The following is a 13259-nucleotide window of genomic DNA, read 5'->3' as shown; positions in this document are numbered from 1 at the left end:
CATTGTAGTCTCATATAAACCTCATCCATTGGAATGGTTTACTATATCGTGTTTGTTTGGTATGGATTAAGCAAGAAGGAGATTTAATAGCACTAATGTACTGATTGTGTTTCACAGTTAGTAGATTTTGTAAATCCTGTCGATTTATGTGTAAATCATTCTCACGCATGTGTTATCTATTTAAATCTTGCTTGTTTAAACCCCTTTCATACTTTTTAACTGATGACGTTGTGTTGTTCTCACAATGAACAGATTCATGTAAAAGAAGTCAAATGGTTTAGACTGCGCTTCATTTTACAGACAGTGTGGATGTTGAGGAGCAGCAGAATGAAAACATGCTCTCACAGCACTTACCCTCTCTATCTCTCTTTCTTCCCTTCTTTCTTTCCTTTCTTCCCTTCTTTCTTTTCATCCTTTTTTTTCTTTCATCCTTTCTTTTTCTTTCTTTTTTCTTTCTTTCTTTCCTTCCTACTTTCCTACTTTCTTTCCTTTTTTCATCCTTTTTTCATCCCTTTCTTTTTTCCTTTTTCATCCCTTCTTTCTTTCTTTTCATCCTTTCTTTTTTCATCCCTTTTTTCTTTCTTTCTTTCTTCTTTCATCTCTTCTTTCTTTCTTTTCATCCTTTCTTTTTTTCTTCCCTTCTTTCTTTTTTCTTTCTTTTCATCCTTTCTTTTTTTCTTTCTTTTTTCTTTCTTTCTTCCCTATTTTCTTTTTCTTTCCTACTTTCTTTTTTCTTTCATCCCTTCTTTCTTTTCATCCCTTTTTTCTTTCTTTCTTCCCTACTTTTCTTTCTTTCCTACTTTCTTTTTGCTTTCCTACTTTCCTACTTTCCTACTTTTCTTTTTCTTTCTTTCTTTCTTTCTTTTTTCTTTTTTTCTTTCTTTCTTTCTTTCTTTCTTTCTTTCTTTCTTCTCTACTTTTCTTTCTTTCTTTCTTTCTTCCCTACTTTTCTTTCTTTCTTCTTCATTCATCCCTTCTTTCTTTTCATCCTTTCTTTTTTCATCCCTTCTTTTTTCTTTCTTTCTTTCCTTCCTACTTTCTTTCTTCCCTACTTTTTTTCTTTTCTTTCTTTCTTCTTTTTGCTTTCCTACTTTCTTTCCTGCTTTCTTTCTTTTTTCTTTCTTTCCTTCTTTTTTTTCCTTTCTTTCTTTCCTACTTTTCTTGCTTTCTTTTTTTTTTCTTTCTTTCCTACTTTATTTCTTCCCTACTTTTTCTTTCTTTCTTTCTTTCTTTCTTTCTTCCCTACTTTTCTTTCTTTCTTTCTTTCTTTCTTTCTTTCTTTCTTCCCTACTTTTCTTTCTTTCTTTCTTTTTTCATCCATTCTTTCTTTTTTCTTTCATCCCTTCTTTCTTTCTTTTCATCCCTTCTTTCTTTTTTCTTTCTTTCTTTTTTCTTTCATCCCTTCCTTTCTTTTTTTCATCCCTTTCTTTTTCATCCCTTCTTTCTTTTTTTTTTCATCCCTTCTTTCTTTTTTTTCACCCTTCTTTCTTTTTTCTTTCACCCCTTCTTTCTTTTTTTTCATCCTTTCTTTTTTCATCCCTTTCTCTTTTTTTTCTTTTTTTTCATCCCTTCTTTCTTTCTTTTCATCCTTTCTTTTTTCATCCCTTCTTTTTCTTTTTCTTTCTCTTTTCTTTCATCCCTTCTTTCTTTCTTTCTTTCTTTCTTTTCATCCTTTCTTTTTCATCCCTTCATCCCTTCTTTTTTCATCCTTTCTTTTTCATCCCTTCTTTTTCTTTCTTTTTTCTTTCATCCCTTCTTTCTTTATTTTCATCCTTTCTTTTTTTCATCCCTTCTTTCTTTCTTTCTTTCTTCCCTACTTTCTTTTTCTTTCATCCCTTCTTTCTTTCTTTCTTTTCATCCTTTCTTTTTCATCCCTTCTTTTTTTTCTTTCATCCTTTCTTTTTTCATCCCTTCTTTTTTCTTTCATCCCTTTTTTTTCTTTCATCCCTTTTTTTTCTTTCTTTTTTCTTTCATCCCTTCTTTCTTTTCATCCTTTCTTTTTTCATCCCTCCTTTTTTCTTTCATCCCTTCTTTTTTCATTTTTCTTTCATCCCTTCTTTTTTATTTTCATCCTTTCTTTTTTCATCCCTTCTTTTTTCCCCATTTTTTTCATCCTTTCTTTTTTTCATCCCTTCTTTCTTTTTCTTCCCTACTTTCTTTTTTCTTTCATCGCTTCTTTCTTTCTCTTTCATCCCTTTTTTCTTTCTTTTTTCTTTCTCTTTCTTTTTTCTTTCTTTCCTACTTTCTTTCTTCCCTACTTTCTTTCTTTCTTTCTTTCTTTCTTTCTTCCCCTTTTTTTCTTTTTTATCCTTTCTTTTTTCATCCTTTCTTTTTTCTTTCATCCCTTCTTTCTTTCATTCTTTTTTTCATCCTTTCCTTTTTCATCCTTCTTTTTTCTTTCATCCCTTCTTTCTTTCTCTTTCATCCCTTTTTTCTTTCTTTTTTCTTTCTTTCTTTCCTACTTGTCTTTCTTTTTTCTTTCTGTCTTTCTTTCTTCCCCACTTTCTTTCCTACTTTCTTTCTTTCTTTCTTCCCTACTTTTTTCATCTCTTCTTTCTTTTTGTCTTTCATCCCTTCTTTCTTTCTTTTTTCTTTCTTTTTCATCCCTTCTTTTCTTTTTTTCTTTTTTCTTTCTTTCCTACTTTCTTTCTTTTTTCTTTCTTTCCTACTTTCTTTCTTTTCTTTTTTCCCTACTTTTTTCTTTCTTTTTTTCCATCCCTTCTTTTTCTTTTTTCTTTTTCTTTTTTCCATCCCTTCTTTCTTTCTTTCTTTCCTACTTTCCTACTTTCTTTCTTCCCTACTTTTCTTTCTTTTTCTTTCTTTTTCTTTTTTCATCCTTTTCTTTTTTTCATCTTTTTTCATCCTTTTTTATCCTTTTTTTCATCCCTTCTTTTTCTCTTTCAACCCTTCTTTCTTTCTTTCCTTCTCTTTCATCCCTTCTTTCTTTTTCCTTCATCCCTTCTTTCTTTCTTTTTTTTCTTTCTTCCCTACTTTTCTTTCTCTTTCTTTCTTTCTTTCTTTCTTTCTTTCTTTCTTTCTTTCTTTCTTTAAAGTGCTTTATAACCTGATTAAGTGCCAAGTTAAAGATGCCTTAGCTTGAGACTAATTCATTTACAAACTGTGCAACTCATACCCACAAACAGCAAATGATCACAGCCCTGCTGCTCAGCTATATGTTAGTTTTGGGGTATAAGGTGCACGATATGCTTATATTTCTGTTGGCATGGAAACCACCACCTGGCATCTGTGAATTAGAGCGGGATTTGGGTCTTGGGTAGTGCTGAAATATTGCACCCACATCATAGCCCTGCATGTTTGACAGACAGATGGTTCGATTCACTCTGACTAAATCCATCATGACTTGCTCTCATCAGTACTGAGTTTGACAGAACCCTGGTATTAACTGATTGTGAAAGGTATATGCAAATGCGGTACAAGCTAGAAGTCACAATTACACTTAAAAAAGAAACTGTTCATACTTTCAGTCATGAAAAAAAAAAAAGGAAAGGGAAAAATGGATGCTTAAGCTTTCTAGAATCAATTAAAGATGACAAAAACACATACCAAACAGCATTCTGGGTGTGTAATCGATGACAACTGAGAATAGCAATAAGACAGCAGTGGAAGTCCATTATATTGTGTTTCACTCTCTGCTAGAGAATCATGCTGTTGGAGGATATTACGTGTTATCTTCAAGCTATAGCATTTGCCCTCCGACTAGGAACCATCCACGGTAATGGAACAATCTTAGTGGGAAAGAAAGATTGAATGATTGTGTCCAAGTGTGAGGATGTCTTTTAAAGGATGAGTCCGTGTATGTGTGAGAGAGTGAAAGGTCTGTGTTTGAGAGGGTGGAGAAGTGAAGAGGTGGATATGTCTGCTGACAGAAGAATGACATGTAGTTATGGGGAAAAAGTAAAGGGATTTTGGGTAACACTTCAGAACGGACCAATATTATTATTAGTAGTACTATTTATTACTACTTTTAAAGCACATATTCTGCATGACCATAATTGTACCCAATACCTGAACTTAACAACTGTCTTAGTAGCTAATGAGAAGCAGTTTATTGAGGTAAAAGTCATAAGTTAATGGTTTATTTTAAGGTCTAATTCTTGCCGTTAATGAAGTGTGACTTCATTTTGTTTTAGGAAAAGCCATTTTTCTTTTTCACTCTTTAAGTCAAATTTTCTGACAGTTTTTGGTGACGCAGAGTTTTTTTTTATTCTAAAGAAATCCAGCCACATCAAGAGCAGAATTTTGATTTATTCAGTCGACGCAAAACATTACAAAAATTGAGGATTTTCTCTATGGCTATGAATAAAGTGATTTTAATATTCTAAATCTGAATAAATGTTTATTATATTTTTATTATGCTGTATACGCTTACATAATGCACTGGCAAAATACACAAAATGTGTTTTGTGTCATGTCTGTGTTAAAAGTCAGTCAGACTGCAGTGTGTGATTTAGAAATGAATGTGTGCAGTAATCACAGTGCTTATCTTAAATAATCATGACAGGCCTACTGGCATAAATAGCTATGTTTTCCAGCCTTTTAGCAACATGGAATACACATCTTGATAATTAGCCTGGTTAGTTCTTCTGCATTGCCTTAAAATGGTGATTTGATGAGATATCTTTTAAATTAGTCAGAAGCTAACCAGCTACTATAGATTATTTAATCCACTTAATAAATATACAGTAGCAAACACTAAGTAATGTAACATGTGGGTCAAAGATATCTGCATAAAAGAAAACCACAAAAGTGATTTTTAAAAATGTATGTTATAATTATTGTTGTTGTATTTTATTTATTAGAATAAATAGGTCATATTTATTATAATAGCATTTATTAATACTATATAATACTAAATATATTTGCAAGAAACCATACCCAAAAAAAAAAAAAAAGACAGAAAAATAAGCCTCTCCTTTACAATGTGTCATGTCTCAGAATAATTCTTCTGGAAGTAACAAATGGTAATGTAGAGTGTTATTAAAGTCAAAAGCCTGCCTGAATACAATTTCATGGTAGAATCTGCTTGAGTGCATCTCTCCTAATAAAAGAAGAAAGGCAGTTGTTTGTGACCTTACTCAAGTGAAAGTCTTCTGCATGTTGTGGTGCTGGATTTGTTTTTATTTTGGTCTGCTTATCAGTTTCATAACTTACAAAACAATATAATGTTGCGCGAACACGGTCTCAGAGGAGCGGAGTAGAATTTATTGATCTCTCTTTCTCGCTCTCTCTCTATCACTCATTTCCTCCTTTCTTTTCACTTTCCTCTTGTTGTCACCCGTCTGACGCCGAACACGTTCGCTTTGCTGTCTCTTCTTCCTTCCCTTTGCTCTGAATAAGAGGGTGCTGGAAAAGAGGGCAGCAGCAGTTGAAGGAGTTTTGGAGACAGATGCTCTTGCATCTCTCCTCGCCTGTCTCTTCTTCCCGGAGAGCCCTTCTCTGCGTGCGTTTCTGCTGTTACCCATAATGCCTCAGGAAAGGCAGTTAGAAAGTAGAGTGATTCTTTAACATTTCTTCCCTGAAAGAGAGCGGGCCACTGCTGTGCTTCATACTGTGTACTCGTTTAAACGCTGTCATTAGATATAATGGAAAACTGTTCTTCCTCCAAAAAAAATTCCCCTGCCAACTGCATAAGCCCTGCTGTGACTCATGCTATCTCAGATTCGCAATGCACGTTAGCTAGTTTATACGTGTTAAAAACAGCAGGTCCACTTGTAATTGTTGTACTGCCTTTTTTCTTTTTTTTTGTATGTTTTATGAACATTTGAAATCTTACATAATCTCTTTTAGGGATGCTATTGTCGTTACTCCACTTGCCATGCTGTTCCATGTGTGATGGTGGAAGATAAATGAGATCTGTCTCATTTTCCTTCCGGCGACACAACACTGTCTTTGTGAGTGCCTGAAAATAGAGGTTCAGCCATTTTAGCGCCACATTGTTTTGTGGCTTGTAAGACAAGCATTATATGGCCTGAACAATAACGCTGTTTCTTTATGCAAAGTGATTTTTGTGACGTGGTTTGTGCTCAGAAGTGGCTCTTTTTTTTTTTTTTTTTTTTTTTATTCGTGGTCAGTGCATAGATTTTTATACATTGCATAGATTTCATTAATCAGCTCTGAGTGATTAAATGCACTTTAACTTTAGTGTTATTGTCATAAATGATTTTTGTTTAGTAATTAGTGCTGAAAAGAAGTTTTTGAAGAAAACCTACCCATGTTACGAAACCTGTCCCTAACCTTATCCTATCCCACCTCAGTTGCAGCAAAAGTGTTTTACAATACAATATGAACGCAATACATTGTATTTGTGTTTTTGTTGTAAGTATATAGTAGTTAAGGCCACCTAACATAAAGTGTGATATAAATATATATATATAAACATACTTTGCTTAAATGTATACATGCACACGTGAATTTGTATATGCATAAGCATACACACTACATTTCAGAAAATTAGTCCACGCTTTATAATGTTCTTTTGACATACAGAGTACTGCGTTTAACTTGCAAACGACTCAGATTTTCTCTTGCAGTCAGGAAAGAGATGGAAAAAAACAGTACATCAAAATGGGACTCTTTCTGCTTCCTGTAGTGACGCTCATGCAGTGTTTGTGCACTGTATCTCTGATGACGTGGATTAGATGCAATATTTGTCAAATACAAACATGTTTCAGACATGAGATGTTTTTCATGAAGCACCAGAAACTTTTCATTTAGTGAACTGCTTAATACAGTGCATACAAGAATAGAGTTTAATATCAAGTCAAAACTATAAAAAAAAAATAATAATTGTCATCATTTAATTTTGATAAACACGACACGACAATAGGACATTAAGATTCCAGTAAATAAATTTGGTGCTTTTTATAAAAGCACATGTTGGTGAGTACTAACGTAAGCTAAACATGAAAAACATGACTAATGTCGTCAGTGAAACGAAACCGCTGTGTTGTCATCAGAACCTTTGCAGACACTGCGGTGAAGCTGCACCTCTCAGGTACCTCGATGTAGTGTAATGTTCTAATGATCTAAAGCAAAACAGAGGTTTGGTGACACGCATGCGAAAATATAATTTTTTAAAATTTCTTTATTTTTTGACTACATGGAAAACCAATGCAAATGATAAACTTTACGGTTGATGCGACACTGACTCGATTGTGCAAGTGACAAATCCTTTGTTATTTGTGCAGTGTGCAGCTCGCTTATAGTGCAGACCCCAAGTGGTGATTTGAAGCCAGTTGCGCAAATTGAGAGGGAAAGCGAGAAAGCTTGCGGGGATTCTCTCACTGTGAAAAGTTTCACAGAAATTCACCCAGTTGCTTTGTAACTTATTTAATAAAGAATATGAACTGTACCTCACCTAAAGCATTATAATTATTTTATCCATGCCGTATTTCTTACAGCAGGTTCGTTGCCAGCTTGAGATCGGCTTAGGAAATCAGCCTTTATAGAGATTGCTGATCAAACTTCTCAGAGCGATTATGCCTTACTGATAGTCGCTCAAAAACATACATCTACACACAAACTGACCCTCTAGTCAGGGATATCATAGGCAGCGAAGAATACATCTGCGTCGCCTTCAACAGATGAACATATCTCAGTAGACAGGATGTGACACAGTCATAGGATTCGAACGCGCCTCGCTGCCATCCTACATCTGTATGCTGCCTACAGAGGCAACATTTTTCAGCTTTCGTGGGCCACGACTACTCTAACTATCCTTCGTTCATGACACATAATCTAAAGGTGCTCCTCAATTATTTAATTCTGACAGCTCTTTTAAATATTCATGCCTTAATGGAGTTACCGTGCCAACTGGGTGATGTAAAAAGAAATGCAACAAATAATATGCACAAGATGCCATACAAGTTCCCACTGCATGCTGGGAAAGGGAGATCGCATAGCAACAGAGAGGCCTGCAAGCTGGAAACGAGAGCATGAAATGAATCGGGGCGCTAATCAAGGCATATTTTAGTACATTACTGCAACATGTATAATCAAATTAATTTGATTAATTGTATGAGAGTCACATTACTCTCTGTCACTCCCTGTTATGTTCTCCAGTGCTTCTGATTAGACAATTAAATTGGAAGTTTATGTCTGAAAGGACGGTTGATTCCGCTGATTCTGTGCAGATTGGCCGCAACGATTGTGGCACGTAAACACAACATGCATGTTCAACAGCTAATCGAGCGTTTCTTTCAAATGACCAAGGTGCTCCCTGTGGTTTCCAGAGCTTTCCTACCCACCCGTGACTGCTTCATCATTACTGCTTTTTCAGGGAGCTAAGCTAAATTAACTCTTGAAAACTGCCAATGGATGTTTCATTTAATTGAATTAAATCTCCAAGTCCACGATTATATAATATATATTACAATTATACAATTATTTCATGGTCATACTTTTGAAAATCAAGCTGAATATTTTGTGGTTTGAAAATATCTCATTTATTTGTTACTCCAATCGCTTTGAGCAGAACTCTTAAATACCTTTATAAGATTTAATGCTATAGACTTTCCAACCTGAATCCAGCAACAAGATCTTTCTTGGAGGTGTCAGTTGTAGCAGCTTGCTGCCTTGTAAACAAAACTTGGTTTCCAGGTGCACTGGCAAAGCAACCAACCAATCAGTCAGACTGGAGCTAGCTGTTATAAACGTCTCTTGCAATTCTTGAAAAAACATATATCAGAAGGTGAACACAGAGTGGGGTCCATGGCAGTGCTACATAAGGCTTGTTAACTTTTCCACAAGAAAGCAATTTAAATCCGTTTAAACTGGCCTTGAGAAACAAACATGTTTGAATTGTGTTCTTAAAAAAAAAACTCAATTTGAAATTTTAAAAGCTTTAGTGAGAGTGAAGTAGTTTCCAAAAAATTTATTGAGAGTGTCTGTCTCAGAGGCCTTTACATTGCATGCATTCAATATGTCTAGCACTGTCATTATTAATATATAAAGGTGCTCTTTTATAGAGTTTACAGAAGTAATTTCACCTACTGCAGACAGTTAGTTAGATACAATATTTTGCATCTCACTAAGAATTTATATTGAATTGATTTGATGTTAGTGAGTTAAATATGGTAAAAATTGTGATTTTTAAAAATGACATTTTGGAAGAGAATCTTTTTCAGGGTCATGCCAACGTTTCACTTGTCAAACTGCTGAATGTGTTAGAAGCTTTATCCTTTGTAGTAGTCACTTAGAATGAAAGTTGCTATTTTTACACATCAGCAAAAAATCTTTTAAGTGAACTCACCGTCTGTCTAAAGGTGCCAGTGTATGACAGTGTATGTTGAGAATTGTGTGTGTGTGTGTGTGTGTGTGCGCGCCTGCATGTGAGGCCGCAGACCTGAGTGTAATCAGCCGACTGTACCAGTGGCACTGCTCTAAGTCTGATTAATGAAGCTGTTTATTCCGCACCTCATCAGCCACTGCCAGCGAGCTCTCCACTCCCACAGGGAACACCACTTCACCAAGAAAGAGAGAGAGCGAGGGAAAGAGTGAGAGAGAGAGAGAAGAGGGATAAGAGATGGAATGCGTGAGACCTGGAGGAGTGAGATAGGGAGAGGAAAAGGTTTTTTTGAGAGGACAAGGAAAAGGACAAAATGAGAGGCAGAGGACAAAGGTTTACAGCCAAAGCACAAGCTCTTGAGTTCAGTATCTGCTCTTTATTTCTCCTCAAAGGTCAGCACTAGCACAGATGCCCTAATCGCTTCAAACATCTGTCCCAGCCCACCTCACGACACTGGTTTTAAAACTCACCCACAGGCTCACCTGTTTTTTCCTTCTTAAAGCGATAGGTCACACTAAAATTAAAACTCCATTATCATTTACTCACCCTCATGTCATTCCAAACCTGCATGACTTTATTTCTTCTGCAGAACCAACCACTTTTGTATCATTTGTATCAACTAAAAAAAAAAAAGTGAATTTCTCAAAATATGTTGTTTTGTGTTCTGCAGAAATATGAAAGTCATACAGGTTGTGAATGATGTAAAGGTAAGTAAATAAGGACCGTTTTCATTTTTGAGCTGTGTTGTGCTCCTTTGTAGCATTTTCTTTTCTCTATGCTCCTCTAATTTATTAATCAGATTCATCAGGGTTTATTTGTTTAGGTTTTCCATGACCATTCCCATCTTTCGACCTGTTTTTACTTCAGTGTGTTTGAGACATATGTAAAATATCCTCTGTTATGACTGGCCAAAGTCCCTGCAAAGGCATGCAAGACCAACTGGAGAAATGGAGAAATTAAAAAAAAAAGACAACATCCAAATCACTGATGTGTTTATATAGCCCCATCATTGTGGCCAGCCTGTGCAGAATCAGCAGATTCAGCTGTTCTTTCATATACAAACATCCAGTTAAACTGATTAATTAGAAATCACATTGAAAATATCATTTTAGATCTGCAGCAAAATATGACATGACTTGTCCCATGAATGTTGTTTAAAGCATATTTCAGGTTTCTATGCCAAATGAGCATGTGCAATACAACACACACATTGCAGGATACTGATAGTTTCTATAAGAACCAGATCTTCTATCAGCAGATGCAGTGATGCGATGATTTTGCCAATTGTGCCTTGCAGTTTCTTCCATTTATAGTAATATGGATGAACTGTCATCATCTGTCGTGCAGCCCTGCCCATACTGAAAAAATCATTGTTCAAAAATCCATTAAATATCAAATACGTGCTTATTGCCTGCGCTAGTTATGCGCTTCCCAATTATTTCGATTCCTGTGTGGACAGACCGGTTTTAAAGTATATTTACATAGAGCTTGTTTGTCTTAAAAGAGTAAATCTTGTCCATGATACAACCTTCTCATTTTGTATTCTCTCACCTTCGCACACCTGAAGCATTGACTGCTGTTTATGAAAATCACAAAAATAACACAGGGCTGTTACATGCCTCTTGCTCCATCTCCATAACAACGCACAGGCCTCTGAAATGAAGCCATCATCACACAAAAGGAAAGAAGAACATTGACAGCAAGAGAAAATTACACCACTCGTCTGTGCCAATCAGTGTAATAACTCCGTATCGGACTCTGTCAGGAGAATCATGCTTTATAATACATGTGGTGTGTTCTGGTTATTGAGAGAAAGATACACAACAGATGAAATCACGCAAGTCGTGATGGCGATGTAGGGAACAACGTCAATGTATTGAACATCTAAAATTGTCAGCTTTTGGAAGACTCTAACTGGAAGTGGCACACGGTTTATATTGAGCTCAGGTTCAGTTTCACAGCTGGGCTTGTGTTTAATATGTCAATACACTGAACTCATGGGTTACGGTTTCACACGTGTATTCGATCCCTTTGGTTCAACTGTACTTTTGTCTGTATCCTTCCATCCAGGGTCTGTTGTTATAATCTCCTTGCTGCTTTCTTCCTTACTTCCCAGTTTGTTTGATCGAGGTTCGGAGGAGTCTCTTACTGTGCAATACTGTGTGGCAGCACTAAACAAAGAGTAGCTGCCGCCAGCAAGATGGCGACGGTCTATTTCTCTTTCTGTCCAGGGATCTATACTTTCACCTGTTGACGATGCCTCTCACACTCAATGCAGTACTAGCTTACTTGAATCAGATTCACACTGGCGAAGCAAGGAGGTCTCGTCATTTTGTGAAATAACTAATGATCTCTCTCTGTCTCTATCTCTTTTCTCACAGATTTGTTCCTCACTACCAAAGATGGATTTGAGACCTGGATCAATAAGGTAGATTAGAGCATTACTTCCTGCCCTTTTATCTTTAACACTAGTGTATTATCATTGAGCAGGCAATTCCCACTGCTTGCAGTCATTTATTTGCATGAGCTGTCAATGCTGTATTAGCGAAGATTCGCTAAAGAATTACACAAATCAGAAAACACTGCAAAACAAATGAGCAGTTCGCATGGCTATTGCAGATTTTGCAGATCGGATTTACTGTAAGTGCTCCCTTATAGAGGATGCAGCATTTGGACTTTCTCAATTTGGCACACGTTAACAAGACTGTAGAATGGGACTCCATCACAGCAATCCTGACACCTGGATCAGCTCTTTAAAACACTAAGTGCGTTTTACTATATATTATGTCTGGATATGCACCTAGTTTTCCTTTCCATCATTTTATTAATAATTGCAGTAATCAATATAAAATTAACACAAGTATTTCCTTTAAAAAAAAGGTATGTGTTGGTAGCATGGCATTGTGAACAACAAATTTACGTTAGAAAGCATACCAATAATTTAATTTAAATAACCACAGTGGTATACAATGGTAACTAGATTTGCAGGTGATTAGTTTATACAACAATGGTTTTGCATTGTAATGCATATTAATTCTTATTTTCAGTGTTGTGGTCTTGGACCACAATAACAGTCATAAGGATACATTTTCTGAAATAGATTTATACATTATCTGAACCTGAATAAATAAGCTTTCCATTGATGTATAGTTTATTTGGATAGGAACGTATTTGGCCTGTAATTCTTTAAATCTGTCCAAATTAAGTTTTGATATATTTATGGTAGGAAACTTACAAAAAATCTTCGTAGAACAGAATATTTTCTTTACTTTAAGAAAAATGGATTGGAAAAATGCATCGTTTTGATGCATACATTGCATTTTTGGCTATTGCGACAATAAATCCAAAGTCTACTTAACACTGGTTATGTGATCCAGGGTCACAATTGTGCTGCTTAAATGTTTGTGTCAATTGTGATTTAAATATTTTTAGAATAGAACAATCAACTTTTTTAGTAGAATCTTTTAAAATGTTATAATGTCACTTACTGTTATTTTTGATTAATTCTATAGGGCATGTCTAATGCAATTTCTTGCAGTCTTAAAATAACGAGTTGGACATATGACAAATATGTATTTCTATGCCAAATACACTACTCTAGAGTTTCAGAAGGTATTTTTCTAGTATGGCCTTGCATGACGTCATGAAGGATAAAAATGCTGCAATACTACTCCGTACTCAAGATTAACAAAGAATACTGTATGTACTCTCACGTACAGTATGTGTGGTCCTCCTAACTTCTAGGTCACAGCTCCACAATACAGTCTGAGTTGTGAAAACAAAGAGCCAAAGGCCAAATTAGAGTAAGAAAAGGAAGGAAGGGCTGAAAAAAAAAGTTTGATGACAGGCAACAAGATGGATGAAAAAACTTAAAGTGGAGAGAAAAATGAAAAATCAAAGGTGAAGAAGTGAAAGAAGTTGAGACAGACTTTCATGAAGGAGCATCTCTGAG

The 13259-nt window shown here is 35.4% G+C and overlaps 1 protein-coding gene across 2 annotated transcripts in view; it reads left to right on the top strand.

The window, feature by feature from the left end:
* itfg1 (integrin alpha FG-GAP repeat containing 1) overlaps nucleotides 1-13259 on the top strand; it is a 106331-nt gene that overhangs the window by 12116 nt on the left and 80956 nt on the right. For both annotated transcript variants that reach the window (XM_043244738.1, XM_043244739.1), the window contains exon 7: nucleotides 11689-11735. In XM_043244738.1, coding sequence (XP_043100673.1) covers nucleotides 11689-11735 — 47 coding nt within the window. The remainder of the gene's footprint in view (nucleotides 1-11688; nucleotides 11736-13259) is intronic.

Source organism: Puntigrus tetrazona, chromosome 7, assembly GCF_018831695.1.
Source record: "Puntigrus tetrazona isolate hp1 chromosome 7, ASM1883169v1, whole genome shotgun sequence".
NCBI lineage: Eukaryota > Metazoa > Chordata > Actinopteri > Cypriniformes > Cyprinidae > Puntigrus > Puntigrus tetrazona.
The sequence above is the reverse complement of the archived record's forward strand: the minus strand, read 5'-3'. Positions and strand labels throughout refer to the sequence as shown.